At 38.1% G+C, this 26524-nt stretch overlaps 1 protein-coding gene across 1 annotated transcript in view; it reads left to right on the forward strand.

Moving 5' to 3' along the window:
* Positions 1 to 26524, forward strand: part of ASCC3 (activating signal cointegrator 1 complex subunit 3) — a 255779-nt gene that overhangs the window by 196373 nt on the left and 32882 nt on the right. Inside the window, exons 35-36 of the mRNA XM_063124851.1 lie at positions 3068 to 3179; positions 3521 to 3655. Coding sequence (XP_062980921.1) covers positions 3068 to 3179; positions 3521 to 3655 — 247 coding nt within the window. The remainder of the gene's footprint in view (positions 1 to 3067; positions 3180 to 3520; positions 3656 to 26524) is intronic.

Below are 26524 nucleotides of genomic sequence, written 5' to 3' on the forward strand. Positions count from 1 at the left end.
GCTTTCTCAGTACGCTTCTGGCTATTAGAATCATTAAACAACTCAGCACCTGTTAACAGCATTGTAAATATTCAACCTTGCTTGTGTGCAGGTTGAGCCGAATATAGGAGAAGGCTTACAGAGACCAGCCTCATAAATTAGGGCTCCTGACAAGTCAATTATTGTGAAACTGGGTTTCACTGTGAAATAAATGAAATGGTGTGCTGACAAAAAGGTGGGTTGTCTGTTTGCAGCAGAGGGGAAATAATGACTAGATGATTCAATGCAGTGACCATGAAACTGCACTGTTTTTATTCTTTATCTGCAATTAAATAGTTAGATAATACAGTTACCCAGAAAGTGGGGTGGGGGCGGGGACCATGTATATACTGCAGTTCTGTGTACTTCAAGCATATGAAAATTCAAACTTGCATGTAATGTAAGGTGTGTATTTTTAAAAGTATAAGATTAGTAAAATCCCATCTTAAAAATACATTACATTTTTAGCTGGATTCCTGTTCTATCTAACAGAATAGAAATATTTCATTCAAGATCATATGTATATAACTTCGAAATATTACCAATACAGCTTAATTCAGTGACAGTTTACTCAAAAGCAAGTGCCACTGTGTTCATCAAGGCTGTTTAGGATTGCATCCTAAGATTCCTAGGAAAAGTATAACTACTTTGGATTTCATCACTGGTCTGTTTTTAATGTTTAGTTTTTTTTCTTTTCAAGTTGGAAAAGTAGTCATTTTGAACAGAGGTATTTTACATAACCATGGTTATGCTATAAAAAAATCTTATAAGACTGTGTTCCACAATTTTGGACTCGAGGCGGTGTTCAAGCTGTAAAAAAAAATTGTATTATATAGTTTGTTAAATTTATTTATTTATTTATTTATTATTTTTGTACACTACCCAATAGCCAAAGCTCTCTGGGCGATTTACAACAATTAAAATAACACAAAACAGTACCATTTAACTTATTGCATTCTTACTGAATGCAGTACCATTTCCAGTTCAATAACTGCGGATCCTTAAAGCCCAAGAATATCTCAGAAAATAACAACTTTTTTCAGCATATAGCCAGGGGTAAAAATATAAGCAAAAATGAATAATTGCCCGGATCCAACAAACCATGCAACTAATTTTGTGCCCCCAGTGGAAATTTAGATTTCTTTTGAAAAGGGAGTTAAAAAAACAGTTTGTGATATGGCCTCGGGGGTAGCTGATGAAAGAGGAAAATATTTTGGGATGTTCAAGCCATTGAATGCATCTAAAGTAGTTCTTTGAAGTCCTGGTTCATATGAGCCAGCTGAATTTAGGCTGCAGTTGTACACCCACTTACCTGTTGGACTCAGTGGGACTTATTTCTGAGAATACATGAATAGGGTTGCTGTATTAAGCATTTTTAATTTATATTTTGAGAGATTTAGGCACATCTTATTGAGAATTAATGTATTTAGAGGTGCTACTCCTTTAGCCGAATAATGCCTCCCTAAAGTGCTAAATTAGAATAAAATATAGGCCAGTCTGTATTTGTTGAACTTTACTTAAATTTTGGAGCAGCATTTTTAATCATAAGCCTATGTTAAGTAACAACGATTTTCTTTTAGACTAGTTTTATCTTTTTATCATTCAGTGTGGTCATGATAAATTGCTGTTCACATGAAATATAGTTAAAAACAAAACCCACCTATAAGTTAATTAAGCAATAGCTTTATGTTTCCTACTGAAAAACATGTTCCATAAACTGTCACAACTTAATGCTCCACTTTCGGGGCTTTTGTGTATGTGTTCATGTGTGTTAAAAACGTATTTCGTTAAAGAAGTAAAAACCTTCCTTTGATTCATCTGAACAAAAGTCGTACACTGTTTATTCATTTATTGGCCACTGCCCCATCTATTGGTACCATTAGGGTTTTGTTTATTTTTAAAAAATATAGACATTTGTACCATTGAACCCCTCAATTTCCTTAAATATTTGTTAAGCAGAAGTTATTTCATTATCCCACAATTACAGCATATCTCAAAAATCCCATCAAGCCACCTATTTGGCATGTTGCATCGAATTTTTGGGGAGATATATGAGTGGGCAAGTAGAATGATCCAAATTGTGAGCTGTTTAAGAAAAAATAATGTGCTTACAGTTCACAGAAGTGTGTGTGTGCATGTGTGTGTGTATGAAATGCACAAGATTTGATAGCAGAAAGTGAAAAAATGAAATTCAACAGCAATTCTCATCTGGATACATGACAGCTATATAGCAACACTTAAAAATGAAGAGCACATGAAAAGAGACTTTCTTAAGTCTAGTTCTGTATGAGATATATACTCTACTTTGTATTAAAAATGTCATTCACATTTTCACATGTTGTATCCTAATACTTTTACTTACTGCCTTTATGTTGAAATATTTGTTCAAGAATAAGGCACATGTTATTTTGCTATATGGCTAGAAAAGTAGCCTATAATGTGCCAAATAACAACAACAAAAATACCAGAACAAACTAGTTTAATTGTAAAACTCTTTATTTTAGAAATCATTTGTTACATTTCAACTAAATAACAAGGTTTCTCTTTTGTATAGCTGAGTTTCTAACATAATACATAACAAGAAAGAAATTGGAATGATTGGGAATAGTAAAAGATGCAACACCAATCTATTTGGTATAGGTACAAAATAATTCATTAACAGATATGTATCCTGTAATCAATAAAGCACTATTGAAAAGAATATGTGTAGCGGTGAGTGACTAGTAACGTTGCATTTTTCTAGCTATTAAAAATCAATTTAGAGAAGTAACCAGAAAATATGGACATGTCTTTGTAATCTAGGACAAATCAACCCCGACAATGAAACCTTCATCTTGCAAAATGTGTAGGACTACTGGGAGCAGTCACACCTCTCTCATTTTTAAATCAGTTGGAGAAATGTAGTATTCAAAGCGATTGTTGTTTCCACCTTAAAATGTATGACAATACTGACTTTAGTCATGTTCTGTGCTGTGTTACATGATATCCTTATTCATGTGTCAGCAATATTTTAAATGTATTTAACTCTATTGCATTTTCACTTATTCAGTTACTATAACTTAAACGATGTGAGCCATGACAACATGAACAAGTTCCTTTCAAACCTTGTTGAGAAATCACTCACTGATCTGCAATACTCTTACTGCATTAAAATAGGGGAGGTAAGACTAATTTATATCTTATTCAAAGTTTGAAAAGAACTGGGTAGCAGTAATCTTTATTATGGATTAACCTTTATCCTGATGTTTGTTGAATTATGAAATATTCTTAGGCTGCTGTGGGACCTCCTGTTGCAACTAGTGGGATATTATTATTTTTTGTTACTTTGGCGTATAAACCAGTAACATGCTGTTTAAATGTATTTGACTTAGATCTTGCCATTGTTCAGATTTAAAATATAACACCTCTATTAGAATATTTATAAAATGTATGTAGTGCCAGCAGAGTGCTAGGCACCTTGCATAGTATTTATATAAACAATTTATTTCGCCCTGTGTAATAGGATGACCGCAGCATTGAACCTCTGACTCATGGCCGCATTGCTTCATATTACTATTTGAAGCATCCAACTGTCAGGATGTTCAAGGATCGTTTAAAGCCTGAATGTACTGTTGAAGAACTACTCTCAATTCTGACGGTAAATTGTTTTTTGTTTTATTTATTCAGATAAATCTTAATCCAGATGAAATTCTCTTTTCGTGCAGCCAATGTTATGAAAAAAATTAAGACATATACTTACTTGCCCTAGGGTATTGACTTTACCTAACTTAAGTCCCTTGTTACACTGGTTACCAGTCTGTTTCTAGGCAGAATTCAGAGTGCTGGTTATGACCTATACAGCATGGGACCAGAGTATCTGAAAGCCCACCTTCTCCAGTACTGGCCCACCTGGTTCTTAAGATCTTATAGAAAGGCCCTTCTTTAGAAGCATGCTTAGTGGCAACTCAAGAGAGTGCCTTTTTGGTGGCCACTCTTAGAATGTTGAACTCCCCTCCAAAGGAGGCTAGGTTTGTTCCCTCTCCTTCCGTCAGCAGGCAAAGACTGCTTTATTCAAGAAGGCCTTTAGCCTATAAGTGTTGAGCTGGGCATTGTTTTTAATTCCATTTTTGTCTGTAATTTTTATGTTGGACATGAGTGCAACAGCACCATCCCTCTCGTATTCCACAGCCACTGGTATTGGGAGGCATACCTACTTAGTTACTGGAGGTAACATAGCTGTTATAACTAGTTATAACCGCCACAGATTTCTAATCCCCCTTTAAAGCCATCCAAGTTGGTGGTCATCACTGCAACCTGTGGTAGTAAATTCCACTGTTTATCTATGCTTTGTATAAAGTACTACTTCCTATTATATACAAAAATGAATTAGAACCTATACAGAATAACTTTTTACGCACTCTCTTGGCAGTGGCACATAATATGCCTGGAGCACTATTAAGAACAGAAATAGGCATCCCCTCCCTGAGAGCTCATGTACATAAATCTGTCATTCTTTATATGAAAAAGCTCTGCCCGATGCCTGAGCAACACCTGGCAAAAATGTGCTTTTTGGACCTACAGGATAGGGAGGGATGGGTGCGTACTGGTAGAAGTCTGATGTCATCCTATTCACCTCTCTCAGTCACAACCTTACACGACCTACCTGTTTGCCAAATCTGTGATATAATATTCAGTAATGATATTGGGATCGACCTTGAACAGGTTAGGAAATGTAAGTTGGCCATCTGGTATCCTAAGTTCAAGCAGGACCACAAAATGGCTTCATATCTCAAGGAATTAACCTTTTTCCCTGTCAGGCGAGCGTTTACGCAATTAAGATTTCAACAGATGCCTACGGAATTGTTGAAGGGGAGATATGGTAACTGTCCCGTAAGTGAGCGTTTATGCATATGCGGAGCAGGCCAAGTTGAGGACTTGGCTCATTATGTTCTTCACTGCCACTTTTATAAATCACCACGGACCACATTCATCCTCCCCTTTCTAAACTTCCTTGAAGGCCACACGGAAGAGATCAAAATCAGGTGGTTGCTGGCACACACAGACAACTTTGTAAGCTACAGGGTGGCCCTATTTGCCCTAGCAGAATTAAAGTTAAGGAGAGCTTTTGTGGCAGGTCTGGATTCTGACCTTGGGTAAGGTAGACAATAATACAAAGAGTATGGCATTGATTCAAGATAACGTGTTTTATTGCTACTCTATTTTGCTTAATGTGTTAACTTGTTCTACTGTTTCAACAGTTTTAATCAGATTAATGTTTTATGATGTTGTGATGGCCATTGGCTACAAACAATAAAGAAATGAAATGAAAAAATGAATACTTCCTATTATCTGTCCTGAATCTCCCAGCAATCAATTTCATAGGATGGCCACGGGCTCTTGTATTATGAGAGTGGGAGAAAAATGTCTCTCTATCCACTTACTCCATCTCTGTCATGTGTCCCCTCACAGTCTCATATTTTGTAGACTTTCCTCATAGGGGGGTTGCTTCAGCCCTATGATCATTTTGGTTGCCTTCTTCATTTTGGTTACAAAATCCCACCATTTGTTTGTAAACTAGATATAGACTTGATAAAGAATTTCCATTATTGTCTCTTAGTAAGCACAAGTTCTTATTTGGGAGCACTGGTGAACACCTGTATGTTCCCCTTAGATCTACCTTTTTGTGAACCGCCCAGAGAGCTTCAGCTATTGGGCGGTATAAAAATGTAATAAATAAATAAATAAAATAAATAAATAAATACGTTGCATCTTTGCCTCCTAGCAGACAAGATAATAACATAAATTGTAGATAAATAGGAATTAAAGGTCTTAATCCACATTAAATTGTAAAACATTTTTGAAATGAGCCCTATGCACTTTTTTCAAGTTTTGGCTCCTTCACAGCAAGAATGTGCAAATGTTGAGAGTCAATTATTGTTTCCTTTGAGTAATAGCATTAAAGGTGCTTTTATTTTGAAGAAATATTTCACACTGCTGAATATTGTTAGAAATTGTGCTGTAAAGTTGGAAAGTTCTTTCATGATTTCAATTTTAAACTAGGTTCATGCCAGCTTAATGTATTGTCTGGCAGTCACATGCAGCTGTTATGAGAGCTGGAACACATGTTATACAGTAGTATAATTTTCTATTATTAAGAAAAGACAGAAACATATTGGCCAGGATCCAGAGAGCTACTTTGGGCACACCCAATGGATTTTTTTTTATTATTATTTTTTGCTTTTTCCCTTTGAACAATAGAACCCTCTTTCCATGCCATAAACTGTTTTTGAATGGCAGCCCCATTCAGTTTTAAAAGAAGTGACATAAGGGGCACTGTTTTAGAAACAGAAATCCAAAACTTCCTTGGGTGTGCAGAATTAGTTGCATTAATGAGAGAACAATTGAGCCTGTTCAGAGAACACACTAAGCCATGGTTAGGCCGCTAACCCTTTTGCAGCAAATGGTTAGTGGGCATGTTTAAACTGTGGTTATGTAGCCACCATGATTATGAATGGTTCACACAACACACTGCATCATGGTTCCCACAGTGCGCTAAGCCATTATGACCTTGTTCAGATGACATCCTAAGCCACAGTGGTTAAGCATTTTGAGCTAAACATTACAGCTTAGTGTTTTGTGTGAACCATTCTTAAGCATGTTGGCTACATAACCACGGTTTAAACATGCACACTAACCATTTGCTGTAAAAGGGTTAGCACCTAAAAATGGCTTAGTGAGTTTATTTATTACATTTATATACTGCCCCATAACAGAAGCACTCTGGGCGGTTTACAAAAGTTAAAAACTGTGAACATTAAAAACAAATATACAAAAATTTAAAAGCATAAAAACAGCAATATCATTTAAAACAATTGTCTGTACAGACCCAATGTTTAGCTCAAAATGCATAATCACCTTGGCTTAGTGTGTCGTCTTAACAGAGTCATTGTGGCTCAAGCAATTTCTCAACATTACCTTTCATCTCCCTTTTCCCCCATTGTAGTGTATAGACTTTACCTCTTTGGTTATTGCTTGTAGATTGCCTAGATCATGTAGTTTGAATTTAGCAGTCTGATAGGTGGTCTTTGAGGAAGGGTTGAACTAAATAGCATTTTAATCCTTTGTAGCTGCTTGAGTCTGTCCTTCATGTATGCCTTAAGGTTCTTAGATGTAGGACCATCTGCCATTTTGCAAAGTGTCATGTACATAGATGATGCTGAAGAAATCGTATATGGCAATGTATAGTAAACTGCAAGGATGTTAATGATTGGTGACCCTAGGTCAACAAAATGTTCATATTCATTTATTTTAAGTAACTTAATTCCAGGGTTCCGCAAATGCCTTCTCCAGATTGCCATTGGGAATCAGGTCACTCACCACCCTTCTGCTGAGCCCTCTGTGTGTGCCATCGGACTTGCAGGGGAAGGGAGCGGTCCAGGATCAGCACAAATGAGGGCTGATTACGAAGTCTAGCCAAAATATGTCGACTGCCACTTAAGCTAAATCATTCAATTTAAAACATAGTTTAGCCAAAGAGTATAATAATAAACAACAAACTATAAAAAATAAAATACATTTGTAAAACAGTCTAGGTTTTATTCAGGCTTGTCCCTCCATGAGTTGTAGGTCTGTTTCCATTCAAAGAAGGGACCAAGTTCCAGCAGGTATTCCCACTGGAGGAAGGCAGGAGAGGCAATTCCCTGTGCCTGGAGCCCCCAGCTTCACCTCCCATTCTATTTCAGAAGGTCCCTCAACCCTCCAAAGCAGCTTTTGAGAGTATCAGCAGAAATTGCCCCCTCCCCCTGTGGAAGAGTTCTTTGAACAGAATGCAGCCCACAGACCATCTGGATCCAAACTGCTGTAATTGTCCTGATTTAAGTTTGCATAATAATCAACAAAATTAATTTTACCAGGCATAGGTAGCCACAGTTGTTACAAATAAATTAACTACTCTTTCCTTTCCACTAAGAAGAAACTCAAATTCTTGAAAGATGGACCTATTAGATATTTTAGTTACATTTCTGCTCACTGGATAAGTGGTTTCATTATTGCAACCAAATACACTTTTTAAATAATAAATTTGGCTACCATCCTGAAACCACTTATCCAATGTGCACATACAATGGTTTATATTCAAATGCAAGTTACCATTGTAATTATAGTGTTTTAATTGAGTTTAATGATTTTATTGATGTTTCATATAAATGTTTTAGCAATTTTTTATATTTTAATGTATATTATAATGTATTTTGTGACTCACTTAGAGATATTTTAAATATGTTCAGTGTTATATAAATCTATTAAAGGAATAAATAAAGTTTGCTTCAGGGAAAGTTATATTAACTTTGCAATGCAATGCTTCATACATCACCTCTTCCCAGAAACTTACTGCTGTGAAATTTTATTTTGTTTCATTTCTATACCACCCAATAGCTAAAGCTATCTTGGCGGTTCACATAAATTAAATCCCAAAATACAACATAATAAAAACTTAATATAAAATCTTTACATACAAACATTTAAAACAACTAAAAATAATTAGCAATAATGTATCAGGACACAAATAAAGATCACTGTTAATTTACCATCCCCAAATAGTTGAGACAAAATTTCAAATAAAAGTTGAATATTCATGTTCATATAAATGTAAACCTAAATAAGTATAATAGTGTTGGATGATGTCTCTTTGTGCTAATTGTCTTTCATCCAAAGAGTTTTACTTTCTTTTATGTTGGTTTTCATAATTATTAGTTAAAATATTATCCCAGATTTTCTTATTAAAGGTGCAAATTGAAAGTTTTTACTGCAACTGTATGCTGTGTTGAAGGTATTGGGCATTTTAACAGAATTATCACCAAGGGCTTTTTCCCCACAAACACTATGCGTTAATGAGCTTTATAATTAAGGGAGTCACTTCACACCTCCATTGTTAACCAGTGGCATTGCATCTGTCTTGCTCCATTGATGCCCTTCTCACTTACTTACTGAAGCATTTAACAGTTTTGGCAACAGGGAATTACATGGCATGGGGTAAGTAGTCTAATTAGATGCAAGTGAAAGTCCCTGGGGAGACAGATATTTAAAAAGTAATTTGAAGAATCTCTTAATGATGCTGGCAGTGAAAACTGTAGGCTACAGTGAAAAAAGACATGTCAATATTGCAAAACATTGTTGCAGTAATAGTCATGCTGTTCATAATTTGATCTAAGAGTTTTTTTTATGATTTATCCTGTATATTAATGTTTTTAATATTCAGGATTTTTTTTTTACTTTGAGATATGGTGATTGGTCTTTTTAAAATGTTTTTACTTTGAGATATGGTGATTGGTCTTTTTATTTTAATACCTTTCAAAACTGGAAATGTCTTGGAAAGGATTATCTATTTCTTATTAGCAACACAAACCACGCAATATGCAGAATGCATGCTGGAATACCCAGACAAGGAAAGGATCTCTACCAATACTAGAAAGAATATGGCTTTACCCCCAAAATTTGGGGGGGGGGGGACACACCTGAGTTTCCCTTTCTTCCCACATCCTTCCCAAATTACTGTTCCCAAAGACAGAGGGAGAAAAGGGAGGCTGGGGTAGGGGAGTAAAATTTACAGAAATTTTGAATCCATAGTTTGGAAAACTTTTTTGGTGGGGTTTGGTGGGGATGGGGAAAAACAGAAATTTGGGAAGAAATTGAAAAATAAGTAATGCTTGGGTTTTTGTAGGGCTACAGATATGAAGTCACTTTGTTGCTTTGGACTTCATCTCCCATCAGCCTCAGGCAGCATGGCCAATGGTCAGGAATCCTGGGTACTGTAGTCCAAAACATCTGGAGGGCTTCTTTAGGAATATAAAGCAGGCTTTATGTTCCTCAAGCTATACTATGTATAATCATTATATTTAAAAACTTTGAAAAGTGAACTCAGTATTTATTTATTTATTGCATTTATATCCTGCCTTTTTGCCTCCAAGGAACCCAGGGCAGTGTACATAATCCTCCTCCTCTCCATTTTATCCTCACAACAACAACCCTGTGAGGTGGGTTGGGCTGAGAGTCTGTGACTAGCCCAAAGTCACCCAGTGGGTTTCCATGGCTGAGTGGGGACTAGAACCCGGAACTCCCGGATCCCAGTCCAACACTTTTTAGCCACTATGCTACACTGGTTCTTAGTACATTTGTAATTCTTGTTTGAATAAACCATGCTTTTGAATTTAACATACCAAATATGATAATTTTATGAGCAAACCAAGATATGTCTCTGGCTGTGGACATTGTATTAAGGAATCCTGCTCATTAATGCTGATCTCATATATCACTTTGACCAACCTTCCCCAGCCTGATGCCCTCTAGATGTGTTGAACTACATTCCAAGCCAGGATATGGCCAGTAGCTTTCTGGGTGGGGATGATTGGGGATAACCTGACTAGGGATAATCCAACACATCTGGCAGGCACCAGGTTGGGAAAGGCTGCCTGGACTGCTAGCTGGACCACGTGCCTCCCAGGTCATCTGTGAGCTCTGCGGCCTCAGAACAGGGCAAGCCGCTTGTGTGCAGGCATCAATGGTATGCATTAGGGTATGTGGAACGGAGCACAAAGCAGATGACTAACATTAGAAGTGCATTAAAACAGGACATCTGAGAGTCTGAGCCAAGGCAAGATGGGATACAAGCTGCTAGGCTAAAAACTGCCTTTCTGCAGCATTTGTATAGCAGTTTGAGTGCTTAATCTGAGTCTGAGAGAAAAGGGCATTTGGTGGGGGGGGGGTTGGACTCGATGGCCTTATAGGCCCCTTCCAACTCTACTATTCTATGATTCTATGCTGCAGAACTTTCCCAACCTGGAGCTTCATGCCCTCGAATGTCTTGTGACTTATTTTTATTTATTTATTTATTTATTTATTTATTACATTTTTATACCGCCCAATAGCTGAAGCTCTCTGGGCGGTTCACAAAAATTAAAACCACAATAAAACACTTCTTGTTGGTCCCATATTTTGGAAATGACTGCCTTTTGTCTTCCTAGTCTGCCCATGTGTCCTTCCCTCTTTGCCATCTCCTCAATATTTTTCCCCACAAGAGGGAGCTCACAGAGTCTTTCCTGTCTTCTCACAGCAGATGTTTTAAAGTGTGTTTTACTCTTTCGTAACCATTTGTTTTCCACAGGCTTGAGGCCTAGAAAACAGGGAATTGGAACCCATCTACACTAATAGAATGTTGTGTGTGGCAGGGGGTCCTTTATTTAAGCACCATGCCTGGACAATTTTGTTTGATTATCATAAAGGATAGCACATAGTTTTAATTTTTGATGTTTAAACTGTTGAGTCATACTGCAGATGCAACAACATGGTTACAAGCTTAGAAGTGACCCATGGTGACCCTCCCTTTCACCCTCTCATATGTTACCCACCATTGCCTTTTGTTTTTCCAAATTAACCATGGTGCAGCCTAGGTCTGCATCCATGTTAATGGCAGCCATGGTTTACTGAGTGCAGAGTTTTAAAACCCACTTCTAAAGCTAATATTGAACTAAATATGATGCTCTACTAGCTCTAAAAACAGAAGGGAAGAGGGAGTTTTCACCCATGCAAAGAGGAAGGGAGAAGGAGCCTATAATTTTTGTGAACCACCCAGAGAGCTTCGGCTATTGGGCGGTATAGAAATGAAATAAATAAAACCTCATGCCCAGACACCAGATCTGCCCCACTCCAGCCCTCTGGGGTTCCCCAGAAGGGGCACCCCCTTTCCCTCAACCATTAATTATTTGGGGATTTCCTGACTATTGTGCATCTTTTTCAATATTCTAATAGCTTGGAATCCTTCTCCTAAGGTTTAGTTCCTAGTAATAAGACCTTTAAGCTAAAACATGCTGGTATTTGTGGTAATTTTGGCTCTGCTTGTTTGTGCTGCCCTATCCACCACTATAATATGGCCCCTGCGAGCTTCTCTGGAATGGAAATTCAGCCCTTGAGCTGAAAGAGCTATAATGCACCCCAGCTATAATGCACTTTGGGTTGGCAGTCCAGTCAGTTGACTGATATTAATTGACTGGCTATTATTTGACTTTGATCAAATACTGTCTTAATTCCCTGTGTAGGTGGCAGCCTTTTGTTTTTATATCATTCTTATGTCATTTGTTAGCAAAGACAAGAGGTTCCTTAGACTACTCATGACTCCATGTTGCTTGCTGCAGGAACAAAAGAGTACCAAAACTATAAATGTGTTTCTGGATAAAATCCAAATAAAAGAACTACTCAGTGAATTGGTCACAGTTATAGATTCCGTACATAATGTTGTTATGAGTTCTAATAATTCATTACATTTTTAAAGTTAATTTCATTATTTCACAATTAGTGAACTAATTTATTTATTTTCTAATTAACATGTTGGTTAAATTATTTTTTTATGTTTTAATGAAAAATAAATTCTTTAAAAACATTAGACCAGTATTTGATCAGTCACCAGCTAACAGAATCTATTTTGACATACTCTAAGGGCATTATTGATATTATTATTATTATTGATACCTTAATTCCTACAGTTAGATCAGGAAGGTTACATCTGTACCAGGCCACTGTTAAGACTGCCACTGTTTTGTCTCTATGATTGGAGCTGTGATCACATTCTGTCTCTTCACCCTGTCTCTTTCTTACTTTGCTGACTTCTCAGTGTGGATAGTTCACTCTTTTTCCTCAACAATGGTCAGAAGTTAACAAATTGTTTTCATCCTATTTCATCATGATCCAACATTGAGGTTTTTAAAAAGGATGATTTCAGATAAAGTAAATATTTTTCTTGGCCTTATAAAACTATGGCAGACCATTCTATCAGTCTCTGCTGGAAAAGTAGATCATAGCAGAATTATTTCAAACAAACAAATAAATCCACCCAGAGCTATATCCATGTCATGTGAGCAGACTGATGCTTGGGCAATAGGATTTCCCCTGCCTCTTCTTCCCCCTGTGCACCCCCAAATTTGCTCTGCAAGGTGTGGGAGACTGCAGGGCGAAAGCAGTATCTGTTCCTCTAGTAGATGGACACCACTGAACACAAACCCAGAGCAGCAAAGAGTCAATACTAGGAAGCCACGTCCTTCCTTTCTAGACAGTGCAGGTTTCAGATAACGCTTGGATCTTCAGAAGAGGTGCAGTGATCACATGTGATCCTGCTTCACCTTCCATGTGTGCAGCATACACATAGAATATGTGAGAATAGCAGTTTCCTTTCCCTACATCAAGACTGGATTGAACCTAACATGTGGCAACGATAATCCAAAACAGCATTCTTTGGCTTTGCATAACTAAGTGAACATGGAATATTCTTTATAATCCTATCTAAATAAAAATGGGATGCATTTGATCAACAATTGCATTTAAACCTCCAAACAATTGAATTTTTTAAAAAAGATTCCCTCCATTTGGATAGATACATTTTCATAATGGTTTGCAAATGGATTGACTATATATTACTAAATATTTCAGTTAAACCTGCAAATGAATACAGTGGGTGCCTTCTCATGCATTTCTTCCTTGGAAGAACTCTTGACATGGCCTAAGTCTTATCCATTCATTTGCTCTTCCACCTTTTCTTGGCAGGGTTATCTAAGCAACACATGAGTTGTCCATGCCATCGTTATTTAATAGTATTTTCCTATACCTCTGTTTTTTCAGGAGGATAGATATAATGACCAGGGAGATACCAGTACATTCTTTACTTTTTCTCTGCCTTCAGGTGGGGAGGAGAGAATATACAAGAGCCCAAGATACCTACTGAGATGACAGTTCTCTCTGGGAAATAATACTTAATACCTGCCCATAGTACTTGCCCATGATAGTGGCAAATTAAAATCATTTGCATCCTGATCTATGAACCACAAACTGGCAAGTGTGGGTGATGAATTGAAGGCTGCTGCTCAGCAGACTGGGTGGCATTACCTTAAAATCATTGCAAGGCATAAAATAAGAGGAAGTAGTATAGAAGGATTCAGATGGGAGCATGATATGTTATTACCTATGTTTTGTACAAAAGCTAGTACAGAGCTAGTTCTGTTGGTGCTAATATATATCCTCAGTAAGGCATTACAGTTCTCCTATTTGTATCACGATTTGTGTACCACAGATGCATCAGACCAAACCATACTCTAAAACCACTGCAGCGGCATAAATCTTAGTATAAGTTGCAATCTAGAACAATGAATTCTGCTTAAATGTCATTACCAATACTGCAGCTTAACGAGTTTGTGGCTCTGACTTTAGAAAGGGTTTACAATAGCACTGATAACGTGAATAGATTTATTTCGGTTTTCAGTAATCCGAGTAGATGAAGCAGTTTTACAAGCTACAGAGTCATTTTTCTAGAGTATGGTGGCATTCTGTATTTTTCAGCGTGTGCATTCCATGGTCCCATGACCTTAATTCTGAGTGTCTCCCTAGACACAAGTAATTCCATCATTGATTTTCCCCCCTTTTAGTTCTAAAGCTGACTTTAAACTAGAAACACCTGGTGCTCTCTGCCTTTCCAGCAAAGCACAATCAGTAGGTAAATCAAGATGACAATGCCCACCAGTCATTGCTGACTGAATGTGGCATATCGTATTTTTCATGCAGTGCAGAGTTATGGGGGAGGGGGGGACACACGAAGGAGAACTGAGTTCAAAAGCGCACAAAGCTGGCGGGAATGAAGAATGCTTTATCACCCTTCTATAGCTTTATTTCCAGTTAGGGTAAACAAATGTAGGTTGCATTTTTTTTCATCCCATTGTCATGGTATTTAAACTCGCTAGTTTAAAAATAAAGGCTAAAAAAAGGTAAGAAGTAAAAGTTTTATAAAAACATTTGGACCATCTGTTTCATAGTTTCTGGTGATGCAGGTCTTAACATCTATATCTGGTCCCTTCCACCCACTATGTCTACCATTGCTATTAACATGATTTAAATGTAACATTTAGTACCGTCAGTTTTCTGAAATTGGAAAAGAAAAACAAATTACTAAAATAAATAAGCTGTGACTTTTTTGCTTTTATAATATATGTATATAGATATTATGAGATATATATTTTCAAGGCAAGGCAGCTGATGTACAACCTTAAACATAAATACAGTTCAAAGACAATTTGTTTAAGATTACAAAACTAAAAAAAATTCTAATAACACACTACAATTCAGCACAGTAAATTATATATGGAAAACTTGCTGGACTTGTCACTCAGCTCATCCTGTGACACATGTTGATGTTCAGGCGAGAAGGCAAGTTGATTTAAGAAAAAGAAGAAAAAGACTGGTCATATAATAATATTTATTTATTTATTTATTTATTTATTTATTACCCGCCTCTCCCTTTGGAGCGATTAATTTAATATTAATTAATTAATTAATTAATTAATTAATTAATTGCATAATTATACTGCTCAACAGCCTAGGCTCTCTGGGCAGTTTACAACTAAAACCATAAAATCCAAATTAAAAACTTTAAAATCACATAAAACCAGAATAAGTTACAGTCCAGGGAAGGCTTGTTTTAAAAGATATGTTTTTAGGAGGTGTTTAAAAGTTATTACATTTTCCACCTCCCGAACTGCATGAGGGAGGGTTTTCCAGAGGGTGGGTGCTGCTACAGAGAAGACCCACCATTGAGGTTCTTCATGGCGACATTCTCTTTGTGTCGGGATGACGAGCAGGGCCTCCTCTGAAGCTCCTAAATGTCGCCTGGGTGAATATAAGGGATGGTGGTCATATTAAGGCAATCATATTAATGTACAAGAATAGTGAGTTTTCCTGATGTATGGAATGATGTGTTCAGTGCTGCAGGACCTTCTCCTTTGGTCCCTCTTTATCTGTTTTCATATTATGTCATAACATGACGTACACTGTTGCCTGTGTATTTGTTAAGATTTGAAATTTAATCATGGGGCTGCGTGTTACTGTTGCCAAAGGGTCAAATTAATATGGCCAAATGTCTGAATATGGTAGATCCCTCCTTGATATAGGCTGGCTGGCTGATGTGTCAGCTTTAGAAATCTATGTTCCTTACTCTGTGGAATAGTGGAAGTTAGTTAGTGTTATACCACAGGGCACACATAATTAATTTTATCAAGACAATTACTGTATTTTTCCCATTTTTATCTATCCATTTATTTCCTTGCCTTTTTCCTCCCCTCTTACAAGGAACCCAAGGTGTCCCTCTATATTTTATCCTCATAACAACTCTGTGAGATAGGTTAGGCTGAGAGTCAGTGATGGGCCAATGTCAACCATTGAGCTTCATGGCTGAGCAGGGACTAGAACCCAGATCTCCTGAGCCCCAGTCCCACACTCTAATTACTCCTCCACACTTGACTGTCACTACACCAGCCTGGGGAATGCCACCACCTTGTTGATAATGTCAGAATTTTCTATAACCTGTAGTGCTGTTATGAGAAAAGCTAGTGGCTTCCCCTGGGATCTTTGGGGGCCAAGTATTGGCAACCCTTTGATAAGAGAGATGGATCACTGGGACTGACAAGAACTTTAAACCCTTCCCCCCAAAAAAAAATTTGTAATGATCTTGCATATGACTTCCAATCTGTATTGGGCAAATTCCAATTTCATTTTGGTTGATCATAACCTATTTCCCACTGAAGTCAATGGGAAAACTTTGTTTGATTCTAATGGAGCAGAATTGCACCTTTACTTCAATAACTTTGCTACATAAATGTATTTATTTTCATTCATTCATGCCTTACATTTCTATACTTCCTAACAGCCAAAGCTCTGTGGATAGTTCACAGCATGATAAAACACAGTACAAAACTTTGTTGTTGTTTATTCGTTCAGTCGCTTCCGACTCTTCGTAACTTCATGGATCAGCCCACACCAGAGCTTTCTGTTGGCCATCGCCACCCCCAGCTCCCCCAAGGTCAAGTCCGTCACCTCCAGAATATCATCCCTCCATCTTGTCCTTGGTCGGCCCCTCTTCCTTTTGCCTTCCACTTTCCCTAGCATCAGCATCTTCTCCAGGGTATCCTGTCTTCTCATTATGTGGCCAAAGTACTTCAGTTTTGCCTTTAATACCAGGACCTGATAGGAAGCTAAACACCCCATCATATACTTTCAAAAGCCTGTGAGTGGAGGAAGGCCTTTACCTGGTGTTGAAAAGTTGATAATATTGGTGCCAGGCTGACCTCACTGGGAAGAGTGTTCCATATAATTGGGGGGGGCAACGACCAAAAAGACCTTCTCTCTTGAACCTTCCTTGGAAGATGGCCTCAGATGTTGACCATAGTGTATGCATAGGTTCAAATTTGTTTGATGCCCCATAACTTGAATCCTCTGCATGTTATACAATTACCCAGTTCAAAACAATTTTTAAACAATCCAAGTAGTACAACAATACAGACATTAAAATCCACTAAAACAATAAGAACATATTGATAGTTATAATCTTGTCTCTAATCGCATGGACCCAGTTCAGATGACACACTAAGCCATGATGGTTAAGCATTTTGAGCCAAACGTTATGGCTTGGTGTGTTGTGTGAACCATGACTCAGCATGTCATGTGAACCATTCCTAGCCATGGTGGCTATATAAACACAGTTTAAACACGCTCACTAACCATTTGCTGCAAAAGGATTAGCAGCCTAACCATGGCTTAGCATGCTGTCTGAACAGAGTCACAGAGTACTAAAAACAAACTCACTGGGGAGGGTGACATTCCAGTCACCATCAGAGAAAACAAACAATATAAATATTAGGCATTTGGGTTTTTTAAAAAATATTAATGTTAAACCTGTGAGAATATAAAATGGTACTCCAAACAGGCATTGATGTAGGCACCAGGGAAGCTCCCCTAGGGAGACCATACCAAAACAAGGAGGGAGGAGCAGGAGGAGATACCCCTGAAAAGGCTCCCTCTCTCCTAGCCACCATCCATATTTCAAATTGATAGAGAGCACATGGAGAAGGATCTCCATAGATGATCTTTAAGACTTGGGAAATACAAATGGGAAGATGTGATCCAGATGTTCTGGCCTACAACTCCAAACATCCCTAGTCAGCATAGGGATGAGCCCCAAGTTGCCCAGCCATACTTTAGATACTGTGTTTCCAAGGCATACGGGGCTTTATTTGTCAAAACCAACACTTTACATTGAGTCCAGAAAGAGACCAGGTGCCAATGAAGGCAAAAAAAGAAAAGAAAGAACAATATTAATATGTTCATTACCTGTGGTCCCAGTTAGATCTCATGCTCCATATTCTGTACTAATTGAAGTTTCTAGACAAACAAGTAGAGGCATGTCAGCAGTGGGTTGGTCCTGTGTGTTTTGGACTGTGCTGTTTTGGCATGTGGCCCCCCCAGCCCAGTGCCAATGTGGCCCACAGTTAAAAGGAGGTTGAACATCACTTATCTGGACACTTTGAGCTCTTCATAGCCAGTGTTTTACTTCATCTTCACAATGCTTTTTTTTGTGTGATTACAGTAGCTGATACAATTGTTCTCCAATAGAACAGTGAACACAAAAACAAAGCGCTGAACCTCTCAACATTAATTTTTTTTGGATCTCTTTTTTTTCCTTCAAAAGACACCAGTGAAGCTGGGTAGAAAGCAGTAAATAGCCATCAAAGCTGGGCTGTAGGTTTCTCCACTCCTGCTCTACCATGTCCAACATTAAGGAAGAGTTGCTCCCTCCATCTCAGTGCTGCTAAGCAGTGGCAGCCATTTACTGCTCTGTATTCCACTTCACTCCTGCCACTGTTGTCTTCCTGCATCCTCTGGGAAATGGTTAGAGTTGTGGTATGACATCACATATTGACCTATCACTTTATGTACCTGCCTTAGTTACACACATGAAAAAAGCACATCCAAATTACACGTACGTAGTAAGTTTCCCAACTTTAGAAACTATTTTGCAAATATTGCTACTGAAATAGTTTTCTCCGTAATATAAAAATGTATTCTAAATCAGTCTTCCCAAATCATCTGTGTTGATATGTCAGTTTTAAGATACAGATACCAGGTTTTAGTAACGTAGGAAGCTGCCTTACACAGAGTCAGATCCCTGGACCATGTAGCCCATAATTGCTGACACTGACTGGCAGCAATAGCTCTCCAGGGTTTCAGGCAGGGTTTTTTCCAGCCCTACCTAGAGATACCAGGAATTGAACCTGTGACCTTCTGCATGCAAAACATGTGCTCCTCCACTGAATTAGAAAATTTGAAAAAAATACTTTTCAGAGAAGTATAATTGTATATATACTTGTGTGTGTGTGTGTGTGTGTGTGTGTGTGTGTGTGTGTGTATGTGTGTATATATATATATATATATATATATATATATATATATATATATATATATATATAAATAAACCTTCCTGCATGGAGTGTGCGACCTCATGAGTGATTGTAGTTCAGTTTCCAGCTTCTCACTTTTTTAAGTAAGACTAACAGACCACCTGATTATCACGTAACTTCGTTATGGAAGAGTATTTATGTATTTTCCTAACCCTTCCTTCCTTTTCTGTATTGTGTATTAGATTACAAGGCAGGAATCCATCTCATCTCTTCACACAGTGCTTGGGGATATTCTAAGTGCTTAATAAATAACAGCAATAATTCTAGTTTGGGATGGGGAGAGTACATATCATGGGAGAGAATTGATGTAACACAAACAAACCACAGTCCATTGACAATCTTATCACAAAAATTTGAAGAGCAAAAATTGAAATATGGATGTTGGCAGAGAATGGATCAGACTCAAATGTGTTTATGTCTTGTTTCCTCTCAGTAAACAATAACATGGCCCCAGACATGTTTATGTGGAAGTTACCCAATTGTTCTTTGTGAGTATTTACTCCCAAATAAGTGTGCTTAGCATCAGCCCTTAGACAAATCAAATAAAATTGGATACGTTTTAGATGTCATCTATTTTATTTCTCCTGTTTCTAATAGCTGGGACAATGCGCAGAACGTAAGCACTCCTTGAGCTATCTGGTCCACGAAGTTAGAAGATGGTTCACTCTCTTTGTCTAATAGATTATGAATTTAGAGTAGTGATGTTGTAAATACTATGTGGGTATGGGAAATAGATTAAGTTTCTTAATTCTTTGGTAAAAGATTCTTTTATTATTTAGTTGGTTTGAAAAGCTGTTAGTGGTGAACACTATGTGAGCTATAAGAATGCAGGCTCGCCTTCTCTTGCTTTGCACAGAGCAGATGGATGCTTGACTGCCTGCTAATCCACAGCTGGAATGGTTTCAGCATTTTCCACGTTGCTGGGTTAGAGTGGCTTTTCTAGTGGACTGAGAGGGCAGCAAGAGAGGGATATCATTATTCATCAGTATCCCAGTGGGATCGCTGCCAGCAGAGATTAATTTTTTCTCTTATGCTTGTAAAACAAGCTCAGGTGGAGTCTCTAATCCTCAGGGCACGGGTGGCAGATCAAGGAAGATGCTACAAAGCTAGTTAATTTTCAGATTCTAGGGGAAACAGAAGCTCTGTTAGATGTATAAATACATGATTGCAAATTTAAGTAGCTCAAATCCAAATGGGATCTTCCAAGACATCTGGTACTGAAAATCTCTATTTTTCTTTGTTGTTTTTAATAGAAGTTCTTGCAAGTTTGAATCACAGCAAAAGTATCTCTCTTCAGTTATCTTCCTCTATCATTCCTGGCCAAGCATGACTTCATAGTTAGATGTTTTTACAAGTGGCATATAGAAACATAAGCTGAGTAGAAGTAGAGAGCTTACAGGTGTTATCAAATGTGGGTAATGTTAGTCCTATTACAAAATTGACAAGTTAAATTGCCCATTTTCCACTCCAAGTAAAGATACCACCCCACCCCTCAAGGACATATGTGACAGCATTTATTTAGAGGTCATGGCTCCATGGAAACATACTTTACTGATAGCAACTCCAACAAACACCTACATCAAGCTAATTAAATGTTTCAAGACTTCTTCTCTACTTGCAGGGGATTGTTTTTTTCCTTAAAAGTTTAACCCAATTTCTGAGAAATCACCAACTGCTGATATTGTCCATTTACAGCATTACTTTGTTTTATGGTCCCCCAAACAATGAGCCAAATTACTGGCTCATTTTAAATGGGTATGGTTTTATAAAGTTTAGTATTAAAAACATCAGTGTTTATCAGTCGTAGTCTATGTAATGGCCCCAGCAGCAGCCACAGCATTGACACAGAGCAGGAGGAACCAGCTGTCTCAGGAGAACTAGCAGTGAAAGCCATGGAGGTCAGAGATCAGCACCCAGAACCCTTTGAGCCAACCCCCTGATTGAGACCCCCAGGGACTGGGCCAGATTTCTCTGAGAAGCTTGCTCCCCCCCTTTTACACTGGGGGGGTTTTCACATTCTCTAGTGCCCACTCCTCAGTGCAGACAAGGACCAAGGCTGAAAGTGGAATGCTAGGCTCCAGACCAGAGGTCCATAAGACTCTCCACTCTTCAGAAAGAAGGAGCAGTCTGGTCCAAGGGGGATAAAAGGCTTCAGTTGAGTTCCAGACCTGGTCAGAGTATGCTCTGAGCTATGAAAGGGCCTGCAACTCCATCATGACCCTATCTGCTACCCAACCAACTAACTCACCATTAGGCTTCCCTTGTACAGTATTGGGTCCTATTCATGGTCAGGATGAGACATTCTGCTAAAATCTGTTTGAATAGATCAAGAATAGCATGAGCAGAACTCTGTGCACACAGCAGGGCTTTCCTGCCCCTTGAATAGCCATTCTGGAGGGTTTCCCGCACGTGTGGGAGAATTGTTTCCAAATGGGCAGGGGCACCTTGTTTAAGTTGCTTCCACTTGATTTTCTCAGATAGCAGCCTCCGAATTGCACATGACAAACTGCTTTTGAAATTAAGATTTTCAGAAGACTTTTGTGATAAGGTATGTCATGGATTCTGTTGTTCAAAGGAAGTCCACACACATGGAGTGATCCTAGGGTGGCTCTTTGAATCTAGACCTTCATCAGTACTGCTTACTTATTAATTAGACTTAAAAAAAAATGGACAGTCCAGGTTTTCCATAAATATGACAGTTCTTTCTTTTCTTTTGTAGATGTGTAAGGATTTTGACATGATTTTTTAACAAGCTGTAAGACTATCCTTTCCTGTGAAGATTTGCCCATGTTTATGTTTTCTTTTTCACATTCCCAAACTTATATAACTAAAGGAATAGTCATTGCACACAGAGACAACTAGAATATCTTTGCAACCATCGTAGTATTGGCAACACTGAGCCTGGGCCATATAACTTTGCCAGCGGTTGCTGTCATAGGCTATTATAGGGCAGGGAAACCTTAATAATACTTAAATCACTGCTCTGAACTTCACCAAACCAATGGAGGGTTGCTTTCTTCAAGAACTCTGAATAAACTATATCAGCAATTTCCACCCAAATTTCACTGAACTCTATGACATGCCTGCCCAAAAATCTGTGGATATAAAGCTGTATAGACAGAGGCTGCTACCCCAGATGAGCAAAGTAAAATTCATTGGGATGAATGTGTACAACATGATGCTAGTGGAAAACTAAAAATGTGCTGTGTATAATGCCAATTTGCAATATTGGGAGTTAGGGTGTTTCCATCCTGTATCTGAGTACTTTGAAACATTTCTCTGACACTATACAGAGGCCAAATAAGTTGTGTTCTTCATTTGGACACATGCATGCTCTAGTCTGCTCCATTGCAACTTAAGACATTCTGGTCGCAATGCTACACCGACTTACATGAGAGTAAGCATGATTGAATTCAGTGAGACTTAGTTCTGAGTAGACAGGTATAGAATGTTGCTGTTAGTTCAAAGCCTAAAACAAAAAAAAATGACCAATTGTTTCCTTCTGGGCAGCTGCTAAGCAAATCTGCTGGCACTGCTTTATTACTGTCAGCAGCTCATACAAACTATGCCAAAACAGTCTATTAATCTTTAAAACATGGGCAGATGTCCTAATGGAACTGCAGTAAGTTAAACTTATTTTTCTCATGATAACTAGGTTTAGACCATAAAACCCAGAGACTTTTTAAGTGCCTCTTAACACTTTCTCAATGTATAATAATCTTGAAGTTACGTGGATTAAATAAAGGCAAACATTCTTACAGTCTTTTCCATCCCATGATGTTACACCCACGTTGCACATGTTACATCAGTGAAAATTCCAGTTTTCTACTCAAATGCAAGGAGAAAGGCTGCATTGGGTGAGGATTCCATATTGTCTGTACACTTTCCCCCATGTTGATAATCTTTAGGACGAATTGTTCCTAGCATCTGGTACTCAGAAATATACTGCCTGTGAACATAGAGATTCAATTTAGCTATCATGGGTAATGGCTGCAACTGCCTTGTCTGCATGAGGCATCTTTTGTTGATTCTTATCCAGAAACTTTCTTCCAGATGCTTACAGTGCATTTCATTCATAATATTAAAAAGGTACTGAATCATCCATATAATGCAATGTATTGTGGTCCAATAGCAGGGCTGCATTTAGACATCAGGACGTTATAACCTGTGCTAATATTACTGCAGAATCTTAAATTGACTCAGAACATTAGTAAACCCAACAGTAGTTTGTAGGACAATTGTAGGAAGTTGAGTGGAGTATTTAATATCTTGAAAGAGTTTAGTTATATGTGAGGAACTGATACAGTTATAGGTTTTGTCATATAAAGGTTTTTCAAAGACTTGCCAGGAAATTCTAAAATTAATTTCAGTGAATTATTCTTGGACTTTTTTTCTACGAAGTTTGTTCTCATAGGAGTTGTTCACACTATTTAAAAAATATATTTTTAACATGTATAGACTGTTATTTAGTAGTCTACATTGTGGCAGTGGAACTAATTTCTGTGAAATGTTTGTGAAGAAGGGCACACTTAATTGCAGATCCTGTTGTTGATTCTCTATTAAATGTTGAAGTCATCTGTTCCCTCTTCTTCCCCTCTGTCCCCTTGCACTCATCAACAATGCTTTATACTGTGTTTGTACTATATGCTAGTTTTGCTGTGGTGAAATGTTTGTTACGCCATGGCAATTTAAGCTCACACCCCAGAAGAACTCTGAACTTCTGATCAGTCTGCCTTGCTTTTAACAAAGTCTGACCTTCCAGTGCTCTTTCACACTGGGAAAGGTCACTTATTCCTGATCCCTTGATAATTACAAATGCTATCCTTCGTTTGCAGTGCACACAGTTAGGTAAGAAGTGAAGTTGAAAGCTAAACAACCCCTCGGGGGTTTTAAATAGCCGTGGAGTTGTTTTACTATACACGAGTGTACTTCTCAAGAACGTTCCTCTCCATATATATTTTATGTTAATGGAGGCATGATGTTAAAACATACATTTAACGTGCTAAAGTAGGTAACGTTTTTGTTTGTATGGTGCATCTTATGACACAGGCAACTGGCTGAAGGAGTAGCTTCCGGTGACATAACATGCAACTAAAAAGCAGACCTCCAGCTGCTCTCCTGGTGCGTCTGTATGTGTACACCGTGGTGTTACTATGTATATTACTAGAAATTCTATCTTCAGACATGGATTTGTATGTTTGTCAGAGGGAGAAGTGCCACAAATACAAAAAGATACAGATTTGGGGCAGCATGTGAGAATTCAATTAAGTGGGACTAACATTTTACCTATATAACAGGGGACCATGTGCCACAAATTCCTTGGTGAGAGACCATTTCATATAGGAGCTCCTTTCTAGCAAGGAAGGTGGATCATATTGAACAATTTTCAGCCACTTGTATTTCCAAATAATGAACTGGACCAGCTTAACTTCTGTAAGTCATTCTGCTATGAATGTATTGAAGGCCAGAAACCACAAGCAGAATTGTACACAAGAATGCTACTTTCCCCACCATGAACAATGCTTCTTTGCAGGAAGGAGACAAATAGTTCTTCCCAGTGGCTGGAAGCAATATTTAATTTGGGGGATTATGAAGAGGGCCAAGTTTTAGAAAAGTAGGCCTGTCTTCTGCCTGAAGCAATATTCCCAGTGAAGAGTGAGAGGGTGTGGAATAGAGAAAGAGACCTACAAAAACAGGTTTGGGGGAAAACAGGGACTGTTCATTCCTTCCCCTCCACTTCCCCCCACCCATCAAACCAGACAAGCCTTTGACTAGTGTATCAGTGTTCCATACAGTTACTGTTGGCACTTCTTATATGGCTGCCTTGTTTTCACTCTCACTATTCCACCACTCATTCTCACAGTTTACTCCACCTACAGTTTAAACCTTGCCAATATTAAGTCTCTTGACAAGTTTCCATTACGTAGCCTAATCTAACTAATGCTACTTTTTTGTGTGGGTATTAAAGTAATACAGACAACTAGATATACTATTCGAGACTTAGAGATTAAATCACTGGAATTAATGGGGGTTTAAAATAGGAGGGTAGGGAAATATTGCTTTCAAATAATATATTACTGTCTCCCTACAATGCCTGGAGGGGAGAACTGAATTGAGAGTTTTCCCTCAAATGGTAATGGTCAAATGAGTTGGTGCATGCTTTGACTGATCATGCAAAAAAACCTTACGTCCCCCTGAAGGTACAAAAAGCACATTGCCCTGTATATTCAGAGCAGGCGAAAGCACATGACATTCCACATTTGTCCCATAACCCCCTTACAAATAGATGGCACACTCATGTCTGCCCCCGGTTGAGGGCTGTCCTCAGTGTGCTTGAATATCTGCCAGAACAAACAAAAATTCATTTATATGATTCCAAAACTTTAAAAACCATGTATCCTATAAAGCAGGGACTGGAAAGCAAACTTTTGTATGAACTAGGAATAAACTCCTATAAATAGAAAGTTGTGAAAAGAATAACTAATAGAGAGCTAATTTTAACTACAGCATTACTGTTAGACGCCACTGTAATAGAGGCATTTTCTTATGCTTCATTTGTTTGCTTCTTATAAATCTGAGCTTGACTTAATTCCATCTGCTCACTGGTACACATATCTATAGGCTTTTAAATCAGCCTCACACTTAGTACACTGTGCAAGAGTTGAATGGTAATATGAATGTATTCTTTTTGTACAGGAGTTTGTGGTGGATATTTTAATGGTAGAAAGAGCAAAATTAACAAATGTATGCTGTTTGGGTTGGTTTTTTTAAATCCTGTAAGTGAGATGATTAAACTCTTAAAGTATAGTTGATCATTTAAAAACAAATGCAGAGATAGTTTTACAAAACAACGTTAAGGCTCTAGAGCTTTCAACCAAGCACCAAAAAGCAGGGAAATTGGGTGTTAAGACTCACAAGCCTTAACGCCACAGCCTTTTTAAGGAGGCAGAAAGTACAAGTGAAATTCTCATTCTCCCAAAGCAGATAAACCATGAGGACAGGATGGAGAATATGATATGCAATGGTGACTGTGGGGTTGTGGAAAACTGATGACAAACAACTTAGGGCCACCTACTTCTCTCTCTTTTTTTTAGAGCATCTCCTCATGTTGAGAGTTGCAAGCCAACACATCTGATGGGCAGCAGGTTGGAGAATGCTGTTCTAGAGCAATGGCAGGCAGAATGTAAATCTTCAGATGTTTTGGAGTT

This window comes from Elgaria multicarinata, chromosome 4, assembly GCF_023053635.1.
Source record: "Elgaria multicarinata webbii isolate HBS135686 ecotype San Diego chromosome 4, rElgMul1.1.pri, whole genome shotgun sequence".
In the NCBI taxonomy this organism is placed as follows: domain Eukaryota; kingdom Metazoa; phylum Chordata; class Lepidosauria; order Squamata; family Anguidae; genus Elgaria; species Elgaria multicarinata.